This window comes from Gallinula chloropus (genome assembly GCF_964237585.1).
Source record: "Gallinula chloropus genome assembly, chromosome: 1".
Taxonomy (NCBI): domain Eukaryota; kingdom Metazoa; phylum Chordata; class Aves; order Gruiformes; family Rallidae; genus Gallinula; species Gallinula chloropus.
In genome coordinates, this window is record NC_140085.1 from 64,786,849 (window position 1) to 64,813,758 (window position 26,910).

General features: G+C 40.5%; 1 protein-coding gene across 8 annotated transcripts in view; it reads right to left on the minus strand.

Moving 5' to 3' along the window:
* The window catches only part of BICD1 (BICD cargo adaptor 1), a gene marked incomplete at both ends in the record, with an annotated part of 177,711 nt that overhangs the window by 67,442 nt on the left and 83,359 nt on the right, over positions 1–26,910 (minus strand). For all 8 annotated transcript variants that reach the window (XM_084279259.1, XM_084279257.1, XM_084279258.1 and 5 more), the window contains one exon: positions 21,167–21,379. In XM_084279259.1, coding sequence (XP_084135385.1) covers positions 21,167–21,379 — 213 coding nt within the window. The remainder of the gene's footprint in view (positions 1–21,166; positions 21,380–26,910) is intronic.

The following is a 26,910-nucleotide window of genomic DNA, read 5'->3' on the forward strand; positions in this document are numbered from 1 at the left end:
TCTCTCTTCTCTGACCCTTCTTATTCCCAGTTTCTTCAACGAGAGGCTTGAGCATGCTGAACTTGTGAGAAATGCTAATTTGTCTCAAAATTTGGGTTAAAGAGGGGTTAATGAGAAACACACACAAACATGATGTGCAACAGCTAAATTCAAAATGGCAAGAAAATTAGAAAAAAGATTACAAATATTGCAGGCTGTTCATTTGCCAAACTTTATCAACAAAACACATCAGCACCCCAGTGATAACAAACATCTTAAGCTCTGTCTTTGTTTGCTAAAAAAGAAGAAAGTATCATAACCCAATGACAAAAATCAGGAACAGAAACCAACAGCATCAGATCTTGTCGACAGAGCGACAGACTGGTCTCTAATACTGCTTTCCCCTGAAGCTCTCTGAACTTCAGGATAATGTTTTGGCAATCAAAGTCATCTTTTTTTATTTTTTCCTTTAATCAAATTTTCCTCCCAAGTTTCCCCTTCATTTTGAGACCTCATTCTCCTATTCATAGGGAAAAAAGTAATTAAACCCAAAAAAAGCCCTTAATAAAAACAAGCCAAATCATCATTTTGAAAAAGAAAATCCAACTCTCAGTAAAACAGTTGCGATATTCTTGCTCTCCATGTGGCAGAAGGAAAAACTGAGGAACCACCGTGGAGCTCAAATTTTTGCCTCCCAAAGTGCAGGCCCCTCCTAGGTGAAAATGCATATTTTAACATATATTAGCTAGTGTCTGCTAATTAGCCCATATTAAAAGCACACAATGGAGAAAGTCAGTCATAATAACTTTGCATATTCTATGGCTGAGTTCAGCTTCACCAGGTGTTACCAACATAACATGTTATCATGAGAATTTTAACACTTAGTAGCTAATACCTGGAGAAAAAAAAAAGTTTTTTGTTTGACAAGGCACTGAGTGTTTGCTGAATATATATATTTTTTTCCTACTACAGAATTACTTAAATTTGCACATTTTACTGCAGTGTAACAGACTAGTAACAGATACCTCACACCATAAGCCCAAGCATCAGACCCTTTTTCTTCTACAGAAATCCTGTCTGATCCAAACCCATGGTAGTCAGGGGAAGAATCTGGATAGGAAACTTTAAAAACACATCAGTTTGGTGAGCTAAGGATAGGGTTCCACGTTTCTGGGAAGATCCACTTTGGGGAAGATCCATTCCTGTGACTGGAAGGGATATAGGCAAGACAGCAGCAGACCTCAAAGCATCCATGGGCCTGTGGCACAGTTGTTTCCCTGCAGTAGCCTTGAGGTTGAGCACCATCTCTCTGCCAGGGTCTGGGCAAAGACCAAAGGCTTCCTTCCCTTCATCTAGCCCTGGGAAACATCTCAGAGACAGAGCTCTCCTTCTGACCATACCACTTACTGCATCACACCACTACTGGTGCTGATCATGCATTGTGCTGGCAAGGAGGACAGCCAAGGCTCTGGATAAAGCTCAGCAGGGGTCTCCAAAAACACTGAAATGACACTGAACTTGTTCCTGACAGGAACTCTTCTTTGTTTTAAAAGGTGAAAGGGGACTGCTTTATATAAGGCAGTCTCCATTAACATGAGCTTTCATGGGAGAACAAAAGCCAATGATGCAATTTTTCCTGCTTAGAATCTCAATTAGAAACTTGGATTTAGCACCAGTACACAGCTTTGAGAGTAACTGGGAAGTGGGAGCGAAGAGTTGATGCAGAAGAAGGGATTTTTGAAAGTGAAAAAACCCCCTTTCTTTAAAGAGGAAGCCAGCTGCAATGCCCTATTAGTTTAATAGCAGACCAAAAAGGACTGTGGGTTCTTTAAATACTCCATCAGGGAAAACCCAGAATGGTGCTAGTATTTTCTGTGTTTGAGCAAGCAAAATAGATAAGAAAGAAAGTTTCTAAATGACAGAGTTTGGGTCTTGTTCTGCAAGAACATGATAGATTCATGCACTTAAATGCTGGTGAGTATCAGGAGCACTAGAAAAAAATATTATGATGTTTGAACCTTGGGTAGGAAAGAAAGTACATTTCAGTTGGAGTTGTGGATCCAAGAATCCCAAGAATTTCTGAGCTTTGGGATGCAGTGCAAACTTCCCCTCTCATCTCACACAGATCACCAAGTGTCAGTGGAACCAACAAGTGCAAGATGGCAGCCACTTATTAAACACTGGGGCTTCAGCCTCTGTGCCTTAACTTCCCCAGCAAGGGAAAAAACTCATCTAATTATAGGAAATTTGTGCAAATTACACACTTTAAGAACTTAGAGCACAGTTTAAACACAATGTAAAATTTTTATTACCATCTAAAACAATACATGGGTTTATATAATGAGGCAGGAAATCTCTAAAACCTGTTGGTTTTAAAAAAAAAGTCTTATTGCAAACAGAATTTATTTCCATACTATTTTATCTCTCATATGAATAGGATTAATGTGCACTATAAGAACAGACTGGTTACATTCTCTCGCCAAGTACACAGGGAGCTGAACAGATGGCAGCACCACTGAGGTAGCAACAGGAATTACTAGTCCTCGCTTATCCAGATGAGCTTTATCATTTCCATAACATTAGAAAATGACTCACCTATGAAATACTATGTTCTAAGGGTGAGGTAGAAAATTTCAAATTTTTTTCCCCCCTGGAGTGAAAGATTATGGACTATCTAGACATCAGCATTATACTGTTAGTTGTTCCAAAAGGAAATCACATACAGAGATACTCCATTTCTGCTAATTTGTGGGCTTTCTTTTCTAAAGGCCACTTTACTTTGCAGAGAACATTCATTGAGAATGTGTGTGAACTATGTGCGGTCTGCTAGTTTCTGCCTTGGGTTATCCTGTTTCTTTGTAGGCAGGAGATTTTTTTGGATAAGCCTGTCTTGAACTGCACATACACCGTTGTCTTACCCATAAAGATGACTGGTTTAGAGCATGATTAGTGTGTCCAGCTAAACACAGAATTAGAGTGCCCACCTAAACCACAGTCCAACTCCTGGCTCCACACAGGGCCAGCCAAATCAGAGTATGGGACTGAGTGCATCATCCAGACGTTTCTTGAACTCAGCCAAGCTCAGTGATGTGACCACTTCCCTGGGGAGCCTGTTCCAGTCCAGCCTGACCACCCTCTCAGGAGAGAACCTCTTCTTAATATCCAGCCTAAACCTCCTCTGTTGCAGCTTCATGGGGTTCCCTTTGGTTCTATCACTGGCCACCAAAGAGAGATCAGCAGCTGCCCCTTCACTCCCACTCGTAAGGAAGCAATACACCACAATGAGGTCTCCCCTCAGCCTCCTCTTCTCCAGGCTGAACAAACCAAGGGACTTCAGCCTCTCCTCATAAGAATTCCCCTCCAGACCCTTCACCATCCTCATTGCCCTCCTCTAGGCACTTTCCAATAGCTTCATGTCCTTCTTGTACTGTGGTGTCCAAAATTGCACACAGAACTCAAGGTGAGGCCGCACCAGCACAGTGTAGAGGGGACAAGCCCCTCCCTGGACCGACTGGCAATGCTGTGCTTGATGCACCCCAGGACATTGTTGGTCCTCCTGTCTGCCTGGGCACACTGATGGCTCACGGTTAACTTGCTGTCGACGAAGACCTCCAAATCCTTCTCAGCATGGTTGGTCTCCAGTGTAGGACCCCCTAGTCTGTATGTGCAGCCAGGGTTGCCCCTTCCCAGGTGCAGAATCCCTCACATGCCCTTGTTAAACTTCATGCTGTTGGTGATTTCCCAGAGCTCTAATCTGTCCAGATCTCTCTACAAGGCTTCTTCACCCTCAACTGAGTTGACAGCAACTCCCAATTTGGTATCATCTACAGATTTACTTAAGACACCCTCTAGTCCCTTGTCCCAGTCATATATGAAAATGTTAAAAAGAAGAGGGCCTAAACTGGAGTCCTGGGGAACCCCACTAGTTACTGTCCACCAGCCAGATGTAACCCCATTTACTACCACGCTCTGGGCCTGACACATCAACTAATTGCTCACCCAACGCATAATGGCTTTGTCTAGTTGTGTGCTGGACACATTGTGTGAGACATGGTATCAAAAGCCTTATTGAAATCCAAAAAAATTAACATCAACTGGTTTCCCTTGGTCAGCCAGCTGGGTGACCTGGTCATAAAAGGAAATCAGATCTTACCCAGAGAAGACAAACCATGGTTGGTTTTAGGCACTTTTGAATTCATACAGTCATACAAAATGAATGGCAGAAAAATATCCTTGGTTGTACTAAAAAACAAAGCTTCCTTCTTCCTGTTTACTTCTCCTGTCATATGCTCCAAAGCAAAGGAAGAGATCAGTGTGGAGTCTGGGTTTAGGGTTTGTGCGGGGCTTCATTTTTCCCTTTTGGCTTAGCCTGCCAGTATGCAAATGGTTAAACAGCAGCATTTAGCAATTTTTAGTAACGATTTGCAAACAACAAAGCAAATAGATAGTAGATACAGTTCTGCCGAGGCAGAAGGGGTGCATTAGGGTTTAACTTTGGCCCAGATCTATAAACATTCTATGCAGACAACAGGTCTTTGATGCCTCTTGATATCCAGATAAGACCAGTTCTGGGGAAAATAAAGAAAAAAAAAAAAGATAAAAAACCCCACAGCACTTAAGGTTTCAGAAATCTGTCCCTCACATAAGCAATTGAAAAGAGCCAGTCAAATTAGGCCACAGACTGGGACAGAGCTTCTAAAGTCTGATCTGGCACCAAGTAAGATGGTTCTTCTAGCCAGCTGTCTGTACCTTATGGAAAAAAAGCCTCCCAAGGTAACTCTTGCAGCATAAGAAGTTTGAAAGTGTTCTCTGTGTTGCAGAAATTTATTCCAGCACAAATCTTGCATTATTTTTTCCACAGCAACCATGAGATTTAATATCTTTGAATCAGGGCAAGTGCACAAAGCTGAGGGATGGTGACTTTTCTACAGTGGTACAGTGCTGGAGGGTATAACCACTGGACTCCCTGAATCTTATTAGGGATTTCTTAACCTAGTTGAAGATGTAATACATGCTTGAGCTTGCCTTCAGGCTATGTTTACACTGAGGATAATCAAAATGCATGTGTCTGGCCTGAATGAGGCAAAACATTATTAAACATACAAGGCTATGGAATATACTGAAAGTTAATAATGCACAGGTAAGACAGGAGTACAGTTTCCTGGGAAGTGACACATGGAAAAGACGTTCGTGACAGAAGAGAAGCCAAATCTGCAATTCTCCCTTCACTAAGAAATAACATCTGCAAGCACCATTTTCTGGTTAAAACCACCCTGAAACTGGTGGTATCTGTTCTGGATGTTTCTTTTCTTTATTAGCTCTTCTTAAAACACAAATCCTACTTACACAGCATTGATGCTGGCAAACAAACAAAAGCCTAGCAACCCAACGACAAGCACACTGATGCTAGGACCGGATACAGTCCCTTAATGCTCATTGTCTTAATCAGAGAAGATGCATGAGTAGTGCTTTAGTTGTTCTTTCGTATCCACACTCCCTCATAACTTGACTGCTCTCCTGCTTATCCGCTCCTGGAAAAGTCATGCTGGAGCCACAGGAAATCCAATCATCTCCTCTGGGAGAAAAATATTCTTCCAATTAGCCCCGAGCACTGTTGCTAGCTGCCAGCCAGCTACCTGGCAGCATGGAAAACCTCTGGTTAGGCCACAGTCACTGCAGTCGGTGCCCTTGGAAAGTCCAGCCATACACAAGGGGGCTCAGCACCCAGCCAGACATATCTTCATCATCACTTTTAAAACCTCCCAGTACAACTGCATCCTAAATCTAGTTGTATTTAAGAGAAAGGGTAGGATGTGGTGTGCACTGTGCAACGATAACATCTGATAAACAATTTGTTTTAAAGGAAGTTTGAGGCCTCTTTTGGAAAAAAAAAAAAAAAAAGAGGTATGTGAGATGTTCACCTTGGGTAAACTATCTCTGCTATTAAAAGAATTTGTCTACTCTTTATCTATTCTGCATAACAGAAGTTGTTTAAATAAACTATGCTTTTATTTTTCAGTGAAGCTTTCCATTCTGCGGTACATGAAAATGCTCAGTACTGGTACTGAACGGACTTGCTGTTCAGCTGGTCAGCTGCAAGGTACCAGGAGAAATTACAGCACATGGGAAAGGTGGAAGGGAGAGAGAGATGTTTCATATTACAGGTGCACTTTGTTGAAGGGCCAAATTAGTGCATCAGTGCTTGTTGTTTTTTAAAAGAAAATAGTGAAAACTCTGGGAAAATACTAAATACATTTAAAAAAATAAAGAAATCTATCTTCTGAAGAACATGAAAGTTATTTCCAGAACAACTGCAAACAAAAAGTCTTGTTTCAAATACAATCTCTCTCAGACCAAATTGGTTTTCCCCACCCGTGGTTGAACAATAGGCTATCAAGGCCATGCAATAAAACCCTGGACTATACAATGAAAATTACATCAAGAAAAAAAAATCCCCTGAATCTAACTGAAGAACAGCACACTGGAGAACACAGGCTCTGCCTGTGTATTCATGAGAGGAGGCAGCAATATATCAATGTTTAGAAGTTAACCCAAATCATGATAAAATAATGGAAGTTTCTAATGGATTACGGATGGGAGATGGAAAGCAGAAAGCCAGAGGAGGAGAAGGCACATGGCTCTGAACCCCAACAGCCCTTGAGTTATGTGCTTCAGTGGAGAAAGTGACATGTGTTTATTTTATTTTACTGTTGTTTTCACAATCCCTTTTACAGCACTATGCAATGACACCATTATAGGACCTGAACTGTTTTTCAGCTGCAGCACTAGTTTTAAAAATAACTTGGCCTTCCAGACCTTGGATGGGAATGATGAGTAAAGCTTTCTCCACTACTTCAAGGCACAACTAACAGAGGGAATTTCCTTATAAAGTGCAACATTAACAAAACCTGTTAAATAAAGATGCTTAACCACGTGTAACACAAACTGACCATGGGTTTTGGTTTCTGTAGTAAGAAAAGCTTTGGTATTTCAAGCATTGCAAGATGGTGTAGCTCATACCAGAATTTTGCTCCCGTGGTGAATGGGAAAGAAATAGTCACAGCTAAATTTCCTTCATGAGAGGCATGTAATAAAGAAGAAACTAGCCTATTTTGTTTCTAATGTCTTGGGCTTGCTTCCAACCCCTGGGGGAAAAGGTCAGTGCAATATGATATGAAAACCACAGTGATAACCCAGTCTTTGCATTTGGTTTTTGATGGAAGGAAAGATTATCTGTCCAATTCACTCTGAGTTATTGCCATGATTTTTAATGAAACAACAACAGGACTGAAAACAATCTCCATTAAATATGCTAACCTTTGGAAGCAGAGAGCTTTCCAGTTTCAGTCAAACAGCAGCATTTTTGCTAACTAACCTGCCTTAAAATAGATGCTTGTGGCTCTTCTGGCCTCAAGGCACAAAGTTACAGAGGCTTTAGTACTGGTTATTCTGACTCTGCAAAGAATCGATCTCTCTGATATTTCTGAGTTTATCTAAGAACAAAAATGTAGACTGTGAGGGGAACTTGAGAATCAGTTTGTAACTTGGAGTTATTTGGTCTATACAGGAAACATGGTTCCCCAAAGTAAGCGGGTATAAAAGAATGCTTAACCTACGTATGTGCTGCTGAAGCTGAGTTTGTCGTCGGTTCACCTTGCATGTCTAATTGCTGGACTGAAAGCCAGTTAATAATGTTCATTGAATTCCTGCAAACTAGCGCTCTGCTCACCCAGGCAATTTGCAGCCTCAATTCAGCAGGAGGCAGGTGGTGTAGCTTCCCTTCATTAGAGCCAACCATACAAGAAGAGTTTATTACTATTGATAACACACTAAAAGGAAGAGAATTTCCTAAACAGAAACACCAGCAGCGTGATCAGTTTCTTATGTTAAGTCTCCAGACACACATAAATTGGATTTTTTTTTTCTTTCTCAATGCTCTCAAACATTTATACTTCTTAAACTTCAGAACATTCACTGTCATTATTTCTTTCCCTTGAAGATTTTAATACCATTTCTAATGGACTAACAACATGACAGGTATTGGGGTTTTCTTAAAGTCTATCAGCAATTTAAGGTTCAATTTCATTTATAGTCTATAGAGTGATTTATTTTAAAATAGTTATGGCTCTGGTCTATAACTCCATCTCATAACAAATTGGTGAAAAGAAATTATGTAGTCATGTTAAGGAGGAAGAGTCATAACTTAAGAGGGCAAGAAAAGTGGTAATAAAAAATTAATAACTGACTTTTTGAAAGCATTCACAAAGGATAAAAACAAACTGATGTAAAAATCTAATACACGAAATCTATCAGGGAACTGGCTTCAAATCATCAGTGACATTTATAGAGAATGGGCAGACCAAGCTATATACAAACCAACCGTACCTCCTTGCCTTCAAAATGAAAATATCCTTATAGTATCTCAAAAATCTGCAATAAAATTAGTGTCCAAACTACACTACTCATCTACAAGTAAAGCTACTACTTATCTGCTTAACAACTTACCACACAGTAAAACACTTATCAGAATCTCTACCAAAACAAGGTGAGCACCAGTTCTACAACGTGCCTATGAACACGTCTGAAGGTATCATGAGTAAGCCTATCTGTAAGTCTGCCTTAGAGACCTTTCATGCTTCTGCTTCAAAACAAGCTTAGATGTAACTGTTAATTGGAACTTCTTTCCTGACATCTTGCAAAGGGGTCTACAACTTCAGTCCTTCTTCCTCATTGCGTTTCAAGATTTTGACAGCAAACCAAGGACTTTTTCTCCCAGATTTTTAGAGCAAGACAAGGCAGAGTGATTTTATGAAGCAGTGCTGCTGACTTGATACAGGCCGAAATATTGGATTTCTCTCTAATAAATTCCTAATTACTTGAAAACCATCCCCCGTCCGTACTCATTCTTTAGATTTTGTAATTTTTTCTTCCCTGTTTTTGTTACCTGCCTTGAAAGCTCTCTTGCATGCCTTGTTAGTGAGGTACAGACAGTGATTGCACATGAAATATCACAAGGGAAGCTGTTTGAGAAAGAATCACTTTCCATTCTCGACACTGACAAGAATTTTGCCCTTGCCACTTAAAGCACATACAGCTATGAAACACAGACCGAGAATCTGGTATATTCTTACTGCTGTTGTGTGGCCACTTCCCTTGGGAAAATAAGACAGGAGGGAATGTGATATGAGCAACAAAGGTAAACTACCTTGTATACCCTGAGCCAAAACTCACAGTACTGCATATCTGAACAGCAAGGCCTTTGCATTTCATTTTCGTGACTAGGTATGCAGGACTGATGGGAAATGGCCCATTTTTAATCCACCTCGCTCCAAAGCTGACACTGTAGTGCCACAGCCATTCTTCATGTATAGTTCAAGGCCAGTATCAGAACAGACATTCTGACTGTTTCATTGAAGTGAAAAATCACATCTCTATGATGATGCCTTCAAGGCACATTTGGCTGAAAGAGCCAATCTACTATGCCTAAGAAGAGGAGGAAAGGCTACACAGGCAGAATGATTGAGCAGTGAAGACAAAAATTGCATTGATATCTAGTCCTACCTATTTGATGGGGGTTTTTTGAACAATAACATTACAGAAGCATACAAATTCTGATTATGTATGAGCATCTGCACGTACACATCCAAAATATTTGCCAGCAAAAGTGCATTTCTCTCAATCCTGAAGCTTAGAAGTGGATTTGATCATCACAATGAAAGGGTGATAACGCTGTCTGACCTCTGCCTGACTTGCTGCCCTCTTCCTGGATGCTGACTGGCACTGACTGTTGAGAAAAACTAAAAATAACCAGCTTGTCTCATATATTGTAATAAGGGTGAAGGGAGAAAAAGAGGTGGCATATTTGAGTTTCTCGACGTTCATCCTCCTGTCATCTTCCGCTTATATTTTTCCCCTTGAAAACAGAGTTTGTTGCAGAAAACACAATTAGCACGGGCAATGGGAGCCAAGAGCTTATTAATGATTTCATACCAGTGCCAAACTGGTAATGAGTTTGAGGTTTTGAGGCAGAAGAGGGAATTGAATGGGAGAACCCACTCCACAGAGGACCATGCTTAAGGGCAGTATCCTATTAACACACAAAGCAGACTGAAGTTTTGTAAGATATAGGCTGAATTAATCCAAATGGGGAATGCCAACATATGGAACACAAAAATATAAAACCCAAAGATGCTTTTTTTTCCTCATATTTTTCAGGGTTTCATAACTTTTGCTGGTGTGTGATTTCTTTCTTTTTGTTTGATGGAGGCTTTTGCCAGGGAAGCTTCTACTAGTTGCTAACTATCCAAAGGCATGTATTAGATGAGTCATGCTCAGTCTCTCTGATTGCACTTCAGAAATCATCCACTTCCAGGGTCAGGTCACCAGCAATGCTCTATACCCTGATATCTAAGAACCTAGGAGAAAGTAAACCCCATCTCCCAAAGTTACCTAGTAAATCCCAAGAGAAACCCTTACAAATAAATCAGTATTGATTACAGGACAAAAAATACCCCCACCCACCCCCTCACCCCCCCCAAATCAACAAAAAAGCCCCCAAAAATAAACATGGATATTGAATAAGAGCTAATGTGGAAGCTCAAGTACCTTGGCTAGTAATTATCATCCACATGCCATCAGCACACACGAGTTTCTCTCAAGGTCCAAGTACTAATCACAGCACCAGAAGACATTCTTAGGTTTTTCAGTTTTGTTTGGTGGATCTCACCTCTGAATCAATGACTCTTCAGTACTATCAACTCTGGCCTGCGTCATCATGAGCAATGTCAAAGGTTTAAGAGGAGGAAGTTTAGGAAAACAGGCAGTGATGCATCCATGTGCAGAGAGCAGGAGGATGTCAACAGCAGAAGGTAAAGCCAGGCATAATTACAATGCACATGGGGACTCCCAGGAGAAGAGAAATATGACTGCACCACTTGTATACTGACGACTGGGAATATATCAAGATTACTGTTCTGCAACCCCAAGAAGTTCTGCAGGCATAAAACATTCAACAGTTACCAGGCACATTCTAACATGGAATGATTGGGAATAACAATATCAGATTCTCTGAAAAGCTTTAACTTTTTTTTTCTTCTCTTTTTTTAAATTGGAAACTGCTCAGGATATTTTAAAAAATCAGAATTAATTGGAACAAGGACAACAAACTTATTTCCATTCTATGTTTAATATTCTATATCAGAAGCATGTCACTGAAACTTATGCTCGATTCATTTATGCACTCAGGCAGCAAGGACTTTCAGCAAATATTTCTCCTTCTTGTTATGGTTTTACTTTATCTGGAGGAGTGTTTAAGCTTTTGTACTTGAGCTTCAGAAATTCTGGCACCCAGGGTATTCGCTTCCCTTTCTGCTTAATCTCAGGCAAATGAATGAAGTCAGAAGGTACAAATCAGCATAGCTCCTGGGCTCTTGGTCCTGAGAGTCCAGATCACATTGCAAGGATTCTTTAAAAACTGGCAACACAGCTAATCCCAGCACTGCCAAAACCAGTCTTACTTCACACTACTTGAATAGACAAAAGCCCAAGTTATTCTTAACCAGCAAATTAATACCAAAAAGAGTGAGTCAGCACAAGCAGTGCTTATGAGGGCTTTCTCATCTGGAAACAAAAGCAAGTCAGCAAAGTTACTCATTTCTTTTAGAAGTAGAGGCTGTACAAAATTAATATTTTCTCAGTTCAGAGACCTGCTGGTCCAATACTCCGCCTCTGGCAGTGGCCACGCACAGATGTGTAACACCCAAGAAACAGGGACATTATGTGATTATGCTTTCTCTGGTGTCCCCTCCCAGCCCCCTGCATCTGGGGGTTGAGGAACTTTCTGAATTGGGTTTGGATCTTCAGGTGTGCCCCGTCCTTCACAAAATCTGTCTCGCTCCTCTTTAAAACAAGGTATACCTCTGGCCCCCACAGCCATTCCCTCAGCACATGTACCTTGGACGTGGGGGTACATAAAAGGCTTTGAAATGCTATTTCAGCACAAATAAGGGGTTATTATTTCACAGATCTTATGTAAGAACAAGTACTGCCAGACCCCGATTTGATTAATTACTGCCTAGAGTTTACAGCAGGCAGCTGAAAGTGCACCCTCTTTCATTTTCTATTTGAGGTCCTGCAAAGGACCCTTTCTGAAAGAAGGAGCTGAGAGTTTAAGTCATTATAATAAGGCGCTCTGTATTTATGCAACAGTCCCTCAGTTATGCTCCATTATCCCGCCTGGCCTTTTTTTGACCTCCCTACTGTCCATTGTTTGACTCAGCAGAGCTAAATGTGTGAACCTCGCCAAAGAAAACGGTGTCACACATGCGTTGGATCACAAGTTTGCATCCTAAGTCATTGTTCCAGGCTCACTAACAGCAACCCCTGCAGCCCCCCTTCTCCATCAGAACTCAGCAATGCAAAACCACACCTGCAAAAGAGGTCCTCTGCAGAGTTTTTCTTAACAGCCAATGAAGGCAGCGTGCGGATGGGTTTGGTGACCATCTTCACCATAGGCTGCCATGGCAAATAGCGAAGTGTACAGGCCTGGCTCTGTGGCACAAGGCTGTCTGGAAGGTACAAAACTGTTAAGGCTGTTATCAGTGTTATCAGCCACTTTTGCCTACAAAACTTTTTTACTAATTTTTGCATAGTTTTTTTCAGTGGTTTTGTGAGGGTGTTACTTTGTAGAGTTAGGTGCTGATGTTTGTTAAAGGGTTTTCTCTGACCTGTGCGTTTACTTTCCCTGCTCACACACCCTCTGAGAAGATGCAAAATGGTTTTCTTTGTCTTGGAGACAGAAAATAATACAAGCTGTGACTTATAATCCTATTAAATCTCTCCTCATGTTGTGAAAGGGGCAGATATACTAGTAGCCTGATACTGTCTATCTGTCAAAGAGCAAGCTTGCAGTATAGGCAGCAACAGGTTTAATTATAAATCTGTCATTCAACAATCTGCAGTCTAGGTAGAGTCAAGATAGTGCCTTCACAGGAAAAGCATTAACACCTAACTGCTTACAGAAGCCATTAACAGGTTTTTAAAGAGGTCCAGATAAGACACAAGTGCACACTAGATTTGAAGCAAATCAGCAACACCTAATAAAATTTCCCTTGTTTCAGAACATTATGTTGTTATATAATAATTAGGATTAAGGGTGATCCAAAAGCTTTTCCTAGAAGTGGAAGGAAAAAACACATTTTTAAGCAAACTTTTCCACCCCTGAAGACAAGAAACATCAGCACTGTCTGCAAAGGAGGGAGAAAAATTTGTGAGAGTGGCTAGGCACCAACCAGCAAGCTGGAAAACGTCCCTTCAGAAGGCTCTTCTAAGAACAGGGAAGATGAAAGAAAAACACCTCCTGGGAGCAAAGTAACATACGTATATTCTAAGCCTAGTTTAGAACTGGTTCTAGCCAGTTGAAGGAAACTTCCAAAACAAAGGAATACAGACATATATGTAACTATGCTAATACTACCCCCTAAATTATGATGAGCGTGCTCTCCTGCCATCTCTCTATCACGCCTTAGCTGCACTTTGTTTCTCAGGCAGCCCTGACACCCCCAGTCATCTCTGTGATGTGCTCTGGCATCACGTTCTTACAGTTCTTTCTCAAAAAGATGCACTTGCATGAAGGTATGCTAAGATGAAGACACCATCAGCAATAGCCACAGTGAATACTTCACTATATTTCCTTACTCATTCTCCCTCTAGAAATGAAGTCATTCCTGCAAGTATCAGCATAATGTTAGTAAGAGGGAAAATATGTTTATAATACAGGTTTTAAGTAATCGGTGCAAATGTCAAAAGAAACTTCTACTTCTAGATGGAGTGGGATAAGTCGTCCTCACCACAAGGGAGCAGGCAAGATCATGGAAGGATGCTTCATGCATTATTAGAGTCAACACTGCAGTCACCTAAATCACCATCACTAAATGTCTAGGATAATCAAAGCATAATCACGGGCTCCCTATTCTATGCATGAAGAAAATTAGCTTGCTTTCCCTTGTTCTCATCCAACAACACTGAAGTGAGTTCACTACTCTCTAACAGAGCTTTGTCACTATGGTCATACTGCTCAAAGGTGCTTCTTCCATTACACTACTTAGCAATCTCAGGTGCTACTGAAGAAAAGCAGCAAGAAATTATACTGTACTTCACTAATACATTCAAATGATTTAAGGAATTCAGAAGGACCGAATAAATTCATAAGTCTAGTGTCATTATTAACCTGGATGCAGTCTGAGAATTTCTAGGGTTATAAAAAGCTTATTCAACTGAATTTTAGTGCACTTTCATAGTGAAAATGTGAGACTATAGTTTGCATCTGTATTTAATTAGGTAATGATTGCTTTTATGTCTTAAATTTAAGTGATTTACAGCTTCAGAAACTAGAAGCACTGTGTCTGTACAAGCAGGAGTACGTGAGATGCTGGGACATCCTGTGAATAGGGTCCAGCCTTGGCAAGCCAGAATCATAGCTTTTATTGGTATATCTGTATCCAGTTCTGGGCTTCCTGGTATAAAAAAGACAGGGATCTCCTGGAGAGACTCCAGCGGAGGGCTATGAAGATGATTACGGGCCTACAGCACCTCTCCTACGAGGAAAAGCTGAGCGAACTGGGGCTGTTCAGCCTTGAGAAAGGAAGACTGAGAGAGCATCTTATTAATGTTTATAAATACCTGAAGCTTGGGACACAGGGAGAAATGGCCAGCCTCTTTTCAGTGGTCTGTGGAGACAGGACAAGGGGCAATGGCTGCAAGTTGGAGCACAGGAAGTTCCGCACCAATATGGGGAAGAACTTTCTCACAGTGAGGGTGACAGAGCCCTGGGACAGGCTGCCCAGGGGGGTTGTGGAGTCTCCTTCTCTGGAGGTATTCAGGACTTGTCTGGATGCCTACCTGTGCAACGTGTCCTAGGGAGCTGCTTTGGCAGGAAGGTTGGACTCGATCTCTAGAGGTCTCTTTCAACCCCTACAATTCTATGAATTCTATGGTTCATAGCAGTGATTTCTCCACTGGACTTATGTTTTCCATCCTTTCTCAACACAGAGATGGAGACACTTGGTACCCTGGAGCTACCTTCCTCCAAGAGCTCAGTAGTTTAATCACTAGCCACAGATATGGGCCAAAGACCACTCTCTGAGGATGAAGACAGCCTTTGTTGATGGCTATCACCTCACAGAGAGGAGACTGGGGTCCTGGTCTCTGTCCCAATTAATATTTAAGTATTTCTTATTAAACATTAATTGAAACAGGGACTAGAACTAGTTCCCTATTCCCCACTGAGCGGCTTAGCCTTTAGGCTACAGTTATGAGCTCTCTCCCTCTCACTCTCTTTGACACACAAAATACTAACTAGCCCCCAACGAAGTGGAACAACTTCATCTGAAAAAACAAAAAGCCTGCCAACTGACTGCTAGGGCACTTTCTTCAGAGGGAAGGAAGGGGACATGTAGTCCTTCAGGCAGAGAAGAAATTTGAGGCCCAAGTCCTGCCACAAGAGTGGAAGGACATCACTAGGTGTTGAGATCAACTAGGAAAACATCTTAGAGGATCCCAGTAGCACCTACAGCAATACTCAATATCCAGCAATAATGTAGTTAATAGACCTCAGTCCAAGCCAGAGGTGTTCCTGAACGTGTCTGGAAACAGACCTTCACATAGGCAGAAAATTTTACAGGTGGAAACTTCAGCACCTAATGACCCTCCAGGAACAGAAGACAACTGAATGTGTTAGAGGTTCTTGGTTCTGAAACTATCTACATCCTACATTAAATAGGTAAAAGACTATGCACTAAGATCCTGTTACAGTGTAGCCCTGGGTCTACAAAGCAACAACCTGACATCACTGTGGTATTTAACTAGATTTGCGGTCACATTTAGAGTTTTTAGGCCCATTCTGAATTGTCAAAAATGAGAAAAATACCGTAACTCTTCACACTGAGAAACTATGGCTTCTAAACAGGAAACATGCAATTGGGATTTTTTTAAAGGTGCATTTAGGGTAAAAGTACCACTTGTTAATTTATTTTTTTTTTTAAAGATAAATGTCAACTTGAACACAATGCCTGTAAATTTTTCCCTTTTCTCATGTATTTTCAGAATGCAGATGTGGCTGCTTAGTGTGAGGTTACATTTTTGACACGGCCACAGCTAGCAGTAAAGCTTATTATTATTTACCCAGCAAAAGCGCTCACCCTCTGCATCATACATAGGTTCCCCTCAAAAAATGTCCATGCTGTTACACCCATACGTTGATTAGTGTGATCTACATGATCTTTATACTACTGAAGTGAATAAAAGTTTAGCCATTGATTTCAAGGACATCAGGGCTGCACAACTTCATCCTAGATTGTTTTCTACATGGTTTTAGCACAACACCTCACCAATATGTATTTTTCTTCCCACCTGCTTTTCCACAACCCTTATCCCCGCTTTTGCCTTCCAGAAACCCATGTGTGTACTGCTGCCATGTCACGTTAACACTGCCATCATTTAAACCTCTCTGTTATCTTTAAACTCCTGGACTGCATGTACCCATGTGCCAATTTATTTCTGCAATCCCAGCAGCTGCTGCAGTGATATTTAGTACCACAGACTATATTTTTAACCCTTTGTTTCTTTGTTTTTTATTCCTCCTCTTTTTCACTAATCTTCTTGGGAAGAAAGAGCTGACCTATACCTGCCAGCCTCTTCAGACACAAAATAACTAATCTACCCACCTCACACAACTCCTAATCTTAGTCTCATAACACCTAAAAAACTCGAACCGCAACATCACCTTTCATCTCCATTTTCTGTGGTTTCACTTGCTTCCCCTTTCTTCATGCTCTTTCCCCTCCAGTTTTTTTGAGTCAGATGCCCAACTCCAAGACATTTGGCCTCCTCATGAAGGAAGGTTATGATCTCATCACAAGAACCTTCTGTTCCAGCTTCTGAGCTGGCTTATCTCTGCTTGCATAACGACCTCTGCCAGTTATAAACTTCTCAAGGTAGTGATTCTATCTTTTTTATCCACCTATAAAGTGCTTATGGTTATAAGAAGGAAAAGATTTTGAGTGGCACAAATGAAAGAACCAGTCACTCATCTCCTGCCCATAAGTAAACAGGGTTTTTAAATAGGAAAAAAACAAACACTGGAAAATTAGAAAATTATAAAAGGTTGTATTTTTAAAATATGTTTTAAAAGGGTAGGCAATTCATAAACATACTGATCTCTCCATATAGAGAGACCATCTACCATAAACTGCATGATGCATACCGATTTTTAAAAAATCTAGTCTCTGACTGCTGAAAAATTATCTCTGCCCTCAGTTTTAAAATCACTGCATTTTTTGGTTCAGATTATTTGAAGATTCTTAAAAGTGCTGTAATCTTCTACATCCCCTGTTTGAGGTTTTGGTGGAAGAAAGGGCTATCTACTTCCCAAAATGTGTATTTCATTTAGTTAGGTGACAGTTAATAATATTCCTATTGAAAACTCTAGGGACTTTTATTACATCAAAAATAATGCTGCCGGTGCTTTAATCTTTTGATCGTTTTAACATGAATCTATGAAGCCATCTGTGTACAGAGATTCCTGGTTCAGCCTTCACCATCAGGGTGAAACAAATGCTCAGGTTCTTAAAAAATATGTCCTTTTTCTATTGATGAGCCTTGAAATCAGTTTGTTTGCTTCCCCAGATTGAGATGCATAGTCTCCAGAGACCTGAGCCCTTTTACAGCAAGGCGGATCCAGGTCAAGCTGCCCTGCAGACATCAGCTGTGGCTGTATGGCAGATACTTGCAAAAAAGGCATGAATTTTTAAACTCTGGGGTTATAGAATTCCCAAGATTCCCAAAAGCCATCAGCATTCATTCGAGTGTATTCACAAAATGCTCATACACATTCATAGGACTATGGATTTCTGTGCAAATTCGGAAGGCAGAATGTATACGGTAGAGCTCTCCCATGACAGACTAGAGAATGGCAAAGCCCCGACTGTGTTATTTAGGGACGTGCTATGGGTAACACAGGTCACGTTTTGAAAACCTAGCTATCAGTCTTCAGTACCATAAGGGACGGAGTGCACGGATAAAGTACCATAAATTTCTGTCATCTACGCCAAAGTGCAATTTCCAGAACCACACAGCAGTTTTTCAAACCTTTTATATTGAGTTGGAAGGTGAAAGGAGTAATTATTTTTTGATTTAGTTTTTAAGATGTCTTAGAAAGGTTTAAAACACAACTATAAAGCATATTTTTTTACAGGGGAGGAGGGGGAGTGAAACAGGGAGAGAAAGACATAGGAAGCAGCCAAGTAACTTACATCCAGAATCTATCTTTACATCACTCAGTACAGCTGCTCACATAAAGACCATTCTTTTCCTTCCATTTTTTTCTCTAACAAGATTTTAAAATATTCTAAAGAGACAAATTACTTTCTCATTGTAGCAGTCTACCTGTGGCAGCTTCTAATGACTTCCTTTACCCCAAAATGTACCAAACATTTAATTAAAAAAATGGTGTTTCTGGCTTAATGGATGTCAAGATTTGCAATAAACTAAGTCTTCTTTTTCCTGTCAGCAGTATCCGAAACCAAGCAGACAAAGTTCATAAACACTTACAGCAGAAGGGCATCTCATTTTGGTAGGCACTTGGACATCACAGCTTTAGGATTTATATGTTTGGACTGAGGCATACTGAGCTGGGTATAAAGGTGACACTCCTTTGAGCACAGGGTGAAATACCAGTGTAATTCAGTGTGACAATATTGCTAAGAGCGACACCTAAGGTAGATGTCAATCACCTTCTATCTCTTATTAAATTCAAGTAATTAATCACAATAGTGTCTGGTGTGAGCCGGGGGATGAACTGACTGCACTAATTCCATTTCTGTTTAAATATGTTGGTTGCAGTTCCACAGAATAAAAGTTCAACATAGTCAAGGTCTTTAGACTCAAGGTCCAGCATCATCTCAATAATGACCAAGAGTCTAGCAGCCTTATTTTTATTCAAGTAAATTCTTTTCCTTCCACTCTAATTAACTACTAGAGCTTGTTTCTATTTAGCAGTAGAACAGGAAATAATTGCAGCTGGTCTCACACCAGGGGTTACTATTATCTCCAAAGAAATGAGGACAATCAATATGCTAGTTTCAGGTACTGAAACTGCCTCCTGAGGAATTTGTAGATCAATAATCATGACAGAAAATGGAAGGGCGATTTGCATTTGAAGGAATCCCAAGGAGACCCTGAAGGAAGGAATCGAGTACAAAGACAGGCGTGTATCCTCTAGCCTGACTGTGACTGAACCCCGGGATATTAGGACTCTGCTTGCCTGTGATCTTTAAAGAAATATATAGGTGTGTCAGCAGCTGGCTGTCTGCTACTGGAGAAGCTTTTAGTATATGATTTTAGGATGAGTAAATATAAACTTGATTTTTGTTGTTGCTGTTAACCACAGCAATGCCATGACAATTGTGTTTTATGCATATATTTGGTTTATTGGTTTAGCTTAGGATGGGATTGGTTGGACTCGATGTTCTTCAAAGTTCTTTTCCAACCTTCTGATTTTGTGATTTACTTTTTCCTGCAACCTGACTTGTATTATAGACACGTCCAGTGCAACCACTTAATAAGAATGTTCAATGGGAGTAAAGGACCCAGTGCCAGGGAGACCCTGTCCTAGGGGTTTCTGAAGGTTAAGATGCCATTCTACTCAGCTACAGAAAACATAATAATCTTTGTTATGTGATACATTCACATGAAAGAAGCATTATCCAGAATGACCTAGAAAAGATCTCCTCTAACAGCTGGACAGTGGGGAGAGCCCCTCTGTCCAAACATTCCTAGGGAAAGCAGGAAAGATGTGGGGTCAAGTTCAAGTGCTTCCTTCCCCTGCATGTAGTCACTCTGCTTAGAAAACAGAATCTGTAGAGCTTTGTAAGAGAAACAGTAAGACTGCTACAAATGAGGTACAAATATCTGCGTGTAAACACCAGGAGAAACATCAGAAGGATAAAAGAAAAGTGTGCACTGAAGGCATCGCCATGAACAGGCCATCAGGATCACACAGACTCACGTGAAAATTCTCAGATACCCAGACTGCAAAAACAATGTATGCCTAAGAAAGGAGGCTGGAGAGCGACAAAGAGATGGTGTAGTGCTGCACAGCGACTCACGGGAGTGGACAAGACAGAGAGACATAGGATTTTGATAAATGCTGACTCCTTATAGGGCAAAAAAAAAGGCATACCTGAAATAAGCACATAGTCACACATCAAAGAGGAATGCAGGATGGGGAATGAGAACTTGATACTCACTACATCACTTAGCCTCCATATCACTTCAAACGGTGACGGCCAGAATGATGGGACACACACATCTTAGGGACTGTATGAGAACATCAGCAAGAGACAGTTTGCTAGTAAAGGTGAAGGAAACAGAGCCACCTTTGTTTCATGTGTGGCCTTACGTTGAGTTTTGCTACATGGATTGGGCAAACTAGCCAACAATATGGAAAGAATAAATTAGTAAAATTAGATCAGTTATTGGAGAACTGAGATATGGAAGCAATGGTAAATAATAAAACCTTTTGTCTAAATTTCCAGGTATCAAGGAAAAAAAGGTAAAATCATTAAACATGACTAATTTCTCCATGGAAATCAATCAATAACCAGTGTATCACATGTAGCAACTACATTTGGCTTACTTACTGTTGCTCTTTTTCTAATAATGATCATGCATTTTCATTTTTTGCTCTATTGGAGAGTAAATCTGGTGAAGGCTTTATCTAATCCTAGCCAATCCAGAATATATGAGAAATGATGTGAGGGTTGGGAGAGGGGCAGAGAGATTGAAAGAGAAGTTGCATGAATATCAGATGTGTGCAGAAAATATGTTTATGTAAGATTCACTTATATGTAGGTGTTACAAAACACACTGCAAAATACTAGAAGTGCTTAGGAAATTATAGCTTCCTGAACTGCGCTTATTTATATGTTGTAGGGGTTTCATAAAATGAGTTACATTAGTTCTTTTCTCAGTCACAGCCCTCTGAGGCCAGGTGGTTTCTGGGACGATCACAGAGCAGTAGGTGAGCATTTTTACTTCTTGTAGTGTTTTTATGACTCAGAGCCATGCCATCCACAATGCTCAAAAGAACCCCCCCAAAACATCCCCTTGTTCCCTGCACACCCCTATTTACCTCTTTCAAGTCTTGGACAATAGCAGTGAGTCTCTCATTCTCTGCCTGAACGTTGGTGACCACTGCCCTGCTCTGCTTCAGCTCGTTCTGCATCTCCAGAATCTTCCCGAGGTAATAAGCTTCTTTCGATGCGGACTCCTGGAGGAGAGTCTCCTCGCGGGTTTCACCATCTTCAGCCACTTTGCGGTGAATCGAGAAGGACTGTCCGAAAGCCTGCAAGAGGAAAACAGCAGACAGTATAAAACTACTGAAGCCCTAGAAAAATTACCAGCAATAATGAGCAGCTGCACAGCCAGCGGGAATGAAATAGATCGGCGAGTCCCAAACTCTGACCTAATAGATGCCGCCTTAGCAGCTTCCCAGCAGCTGAGGGCCACCATCTCATTTAGCTGAAGTGAAGCATCTTGAAACTGTTCTCATTTGCAGTATGGATTTATGGCCCCTATCCAAGCGGCCTCCACTGAGATCAAGATGGTGCTCTGCTAACTAGCCATTAATTAGTGGCAGTGTTTAACTCTCCTGCATGAGGCCAGTTGATAATTTGTCCATTCCTTTCTTCTCTGGTTCTGCAAAATAAACATGTGGGTTGGCTTATTTTACAGAGCATAAATAGCTGACAAATCTTTCTAAATTGCTTCCCATTTTCAACGTTCTTTTATTATAGGAGTTGACTTCCTGGTATAGAAAAACACTTCCCATAACTTGAAAGAAAATTAAATCAGCTGAGTATCAAGCAGTAGCCACATACACAACACTGGTAAGCTAAACACGGAGTTTGGCAGCCCCTTCATCTCATTTGTATTCAGTGTTTTCTGCTTTTGCTGCAAAGAAACAATATTTAAGTATTTAAGAAGTTTCTAAATATTTTCTAAATAAATATTTTCAGTGATCCTCCTCTTATTAAACTGATCACTCTAAGCCAGTAACAAGGCAGTATTTCTCAGTGACAATTTCTGATATTTTGGACAGCCCTGAAGCAATTTGGAAGAAAGGAAAGCATGAGTGATGATAGTGATGGCAATCTCATTTAGCTATGAAAGACAGAGGGGGAAAACGTGCAATAATATAAGAACATAAAAATAATTTAACAACACAATAATACACAAATAAAAAGGAAACATTAATAAAATAATACATAAAGTAAAAGCAAAATCTATTTTGTTTTCATTACTTTAAAACCAGAAATTTGTTTGAAAATGACCTAGCTTAACTCAGAGAAAAGCCAAATCAAGGTCTCTAATATTGAGAATATTTAACCTAACATTGGAAAAAGCTCTTTCACATATCTTAATACAAACCAAGTTTGATTGAAAGGCTGGGATTTTTATTCCCCTGCCCCAATCCAGGAGAGAAAAATAAAATTTATGGTAATACATGTTCTTTCAATGGAAAATTCTTCCCAAAAGCTTAATTTCTACCCAGTCCTATGAAACCACAAAGTGTGCATTTATTTGTACCCAACTGTAAGTAGTGGCCTCCTTTGCCTTCTCATGGATAAGTACTTACCAAATAAAACCTATTGTTTTACTGCCGCTATTTATAGCCTTTCAAATCACGTTCTAAGTTTTACTGGCACTAGAACTGAAGCAGCCCTGCAGAAACTTCAAAGCAAAACCCTGTTCAAAAACTTTTGAGCTTTTAAGTCTACTTCACTTAGAGAATCCTGTGAACTCAGCATTAAAGGATTCTAAAAATATTCGATAATGTACTAACCCAGCCGTCTTCTCAGAAGACTGCAAGTAACTGAAATAGCAAGCATCAGCAACTTGCCAAATAGGATTTTCCAAATAACAAGAAATTCAATTTAATTAAACTATTAACCAGTGGTTCATTCACTGTACTTGTGAATCTAAGAAGGCTGTTTCAAAAATGTTGCTAATAAATTGTGTTTTACTTTATGTCCTTACATTCAATGGTTCGTTGTTCCTAATTTCACCAAAAAGCACCAACCTAATAAAGACCCCAGAAGACAAATGTAAAAGCCACATTTCCAGGAAGGGGGGTGGTGGTGGGGTAATCAAAACACAGCAGAACAACAGGTAGGGCTGACAGGGCTGGAGAAGCTATGAAGAAATGGGAGCTGGAGCCCTCTCTACCAGAGAACTATAGGTAAAGCACTATGGATGAATACCAGTACATGGTGATGATGGCCTTCCTTTCTTCAAATGCACTTTAAAGGTTAATTTTAGCATGCGTAGTGCTTCAGAACAGCCGTAAATATAGATTTGGGGGAGGACACATAGCATGACAGAAAATTACTGTATACTTAACATTTTCTTCTACCCAGGACTACAGAGAATGTGAGATAAAATAAACATTTTTCCCATGAAAACAAATTTGAACATTACTGTATATTATACTACTCTACATCTTTCTTAACTGCTATCAATATGCTAAAAATCCGGGGAAAGAAACAAAGAAAGGAAGCATAGTACTCTGTTTATATTGATGGAAATTAGGGAGACCCATGAAACAAGGAGAGAAACACAAGATGTCTTAATTAAAAAGCAAGCAAAAAATCCTGCTTGTGTATTTCATGGTCTGTATAGAACACCAAAAAGTTTAAACTTTCCAGATGTACCCTCTTAAAGCATTCCATAAGAATGATTAAAGTAAGCCATACTTCAGTGTTTTTCAGCAGGTTGCCATATATTTGTTCTAGTTTAGTTCTACATTTTAGTAATTTGCCTGATATTTTTGCTTATTTATAAAACCTTAAAAGCTTGCTATGATATAGATATTCCCATTAACTGTGCCTGGCTATTTCATGAAGCCGTCCTTATTGTGGGAGAAGTTAGCCACCTGAAAAACTTTTCAGGTCAACTAACTGTGTAACCGCCTTCCAACAACCACCAGTTTCTGGGCCTGGACATGACAACACACTTTGTACCACCACTTCACATGAACACCTGTACTCAGCCAGCAGCACAGGAGGGAGCCCAGAAGAGTTGGAACAGGCCACTTTGACTTTCTGAACATATTGGACAGGATAGTCAGAAGTTCCCTAAGAGCTGGTAAATCTACATTGGTAAGGGTCAGGTACAGATGAGATAATGACAAATGCTTCTACAATTTCTAACAGAGGCAATTATACACGTGAGCTGGATGCAGCTGCATGGCCATCAGGCATGGAAGGAAGAAACAGTAGATGACGGTCAAAACATTTGAAGGTGGCAACCTGGACTGCAGGCTAAAGAACATTTGTGTTTGGGTCAAGTGTCACATACAACTTAGTTTGCTAAATATACCTTACAGTATACAAAATGTATATATACTTTTGTATGTGGGAAAATACCAGCCTGCTATGGAAGCCTGGCAGGGGAAATCTTTTGATACCATGGGACACAGAGAGTGGAAGAAGTACCATATAAACACAAAGCAAGTGTTCCCTCTGTTCACCATTGAAGAAGATATTGATATTTTCATCAGATATTTATAGTGAAGGTATACATATATTAGCTCCTGGAGAGATGCTGTTCCTACCTAAAAGTGATGTGTCACGTATATTTGTACCACACCAGCTTCTCTCCAAAACAAATTTCAGGTGATGCCAGGGCAGCAAAAGCCAGGCCAGGCTCTTCCACACTTTTCTGTATTTTCAGTTGTACTGGGACAAGTACATCAGCATAGGCAACAAAGGTCTCTGAGCAAACCATGAAGAGGTAACTACAGAAGCAAAGACGTGTGGTTGCAACTGTGGGAACGGTGCTGTTTCTGTGACAGTATTTTAGATTGGTGGTGCACTGTATCTTGCAGACATACTATTTGATTACTCCAGTTATTTCAGTACTAGTGCTGCCTTGGTTGCTGTGACTACTCATTAAAACCACTTAGAAATCACTACTGGTCCCTTGGTGGCTCTTAGTTTCAGCAATCACACTGTAGAGCTTTTCTGACAAAGCACATCATCTTCCAAATTCAAATCGGGGCTCAGAGGAGGCTGTAAAGGCCATTATGGCATCTATTCTCTTGAGAAACCCCCTACCAGTGTACGCACAATAGCTCAAGTCAGCTACAAAGACTGGCCCAACAGAAACCAGTCTGAATTTCACCTTACAGCAGTCCCATCACTTCTCTCAAGACTTTGCTTAAAAGGATGCCATTGACAAAATTAAGACCTACTCCTTTTGTAAGTTGGTCATAAAAGCCGAGTGACACAATGTCATTAAAGGCTGGATATCTACAATTCGCAGTGTCTCAGAATAGAACAGTATCATGACTTTCTAGGGGCATTGAATGTTGTGAATGAGTATTTGAGTGCATGATAAAGGAGGACAACAGTGGGTAAACACAGGTAAGAGGTCAGTCTGACCATGGAGAAAGGGATATGTAGCTTTTGAGGAAAAGGCCATTTGCCATTGAACTCTAAATGACCTCGGATGGAAATTCCAGTGTCAGAAGCAAACTAGCATGAAAGAAATAATACAGTGAATAAAATTGGCACAGATTTGGGAAAGAGCAATAGGAAAATCTACCTGTTCCAAACAATGTGTGAGAATAGTTATATGACAAATGCAAACATCAATAGAAAGCTAATGTGCAGTGAATGACATGATGTCTGCAAAACAAAAATTGTGCTTAGTACAAGTAAAGAAAGATAAGCTAGACATCTAATTTAGGTGTAGAAAACAACACATATGCAGAAGATCATCTAAAACATAAGTAGGCAACGAAGGATGCTATTGCCAAGTTTCAGTTTTATTTTTATTAGCCACCTCCTGGGGCAAGAGTTCTGAAGTATTTGAATAGAAACTCACTCTTCTAGATGGTGATAATTAATAAGCAATAAAACATGACCTGACTGCTCCTGGGATGAGCAGGCAGCCTACCTTTATGGCTTTGACACTTAATGTGTTTTTTCTGATGCATAATGCAACAGCATTGAACGTGTTCGAATGATTACCTATTTCAGCTGCTGGCTTGGAATGCATTATGTATTAGTTACCTCCACATTCCCAATACAAAAGCAGGGGAAAAACAGTTTGGGATTATCCAAAAGAGCAGCACAATTACAAGGCAAATATCAGTATGGCACCACAGACTGAAATCTTTGCTAGAGATGCCTACCTGAGGGTCCATCAGGGACAGGGCTTATTTTGTGGCACAACTTGAATGCCCAATTACTATTCCCTTAGTCACTTGCAATGCTGTGTGCCTCCCAAAAAGTAACTTTTGTAGTTTTTTTTTTTTTTTTATTAAGCTTGCTATATTTATATTTTTCCCACCTCTCTTCACCATTAACCAAATCTCAGGGTCCTCTGACATTTGTCTGCTAAGGAGCAATCAGTGGCTGGCACCGGTTTGAGAGGATATCACCTCTAGGTAATACTGAGCAGAGGGGCGAGTGGCTGAGCAGGCTTTGGTGTCCCTTCCCTCTTCATCAGCTGGTACAAAAACTGCCCCTCGCAAGACACAACACAAGTCCACTCATAACGCATTAATTTCCTTAACTTACCTCGAGTATTTTACACTCTGCTTACCTGAAGGCTGCTGAAATCAACCTGCACATAGCAGTTTCTTTGTTACTACACCCACACCAGTGCTGAGCCTAACTGTGAGTCTCTCTCTCCATGGGCTTTCTTACAGGTGTATGCTTAGTGCTTGGGTTCTGATCACTTGACTGTTTATCATCCCCTGCTCCCTCACCCCTTGGGTACACAGATTTCCCAAGGTCTTGTCCAAGGGCTGTGTTTTGTTCTTGAAGAACACAGTAGGTAGCATTGGGTCTAAACCCAACTTGTGTT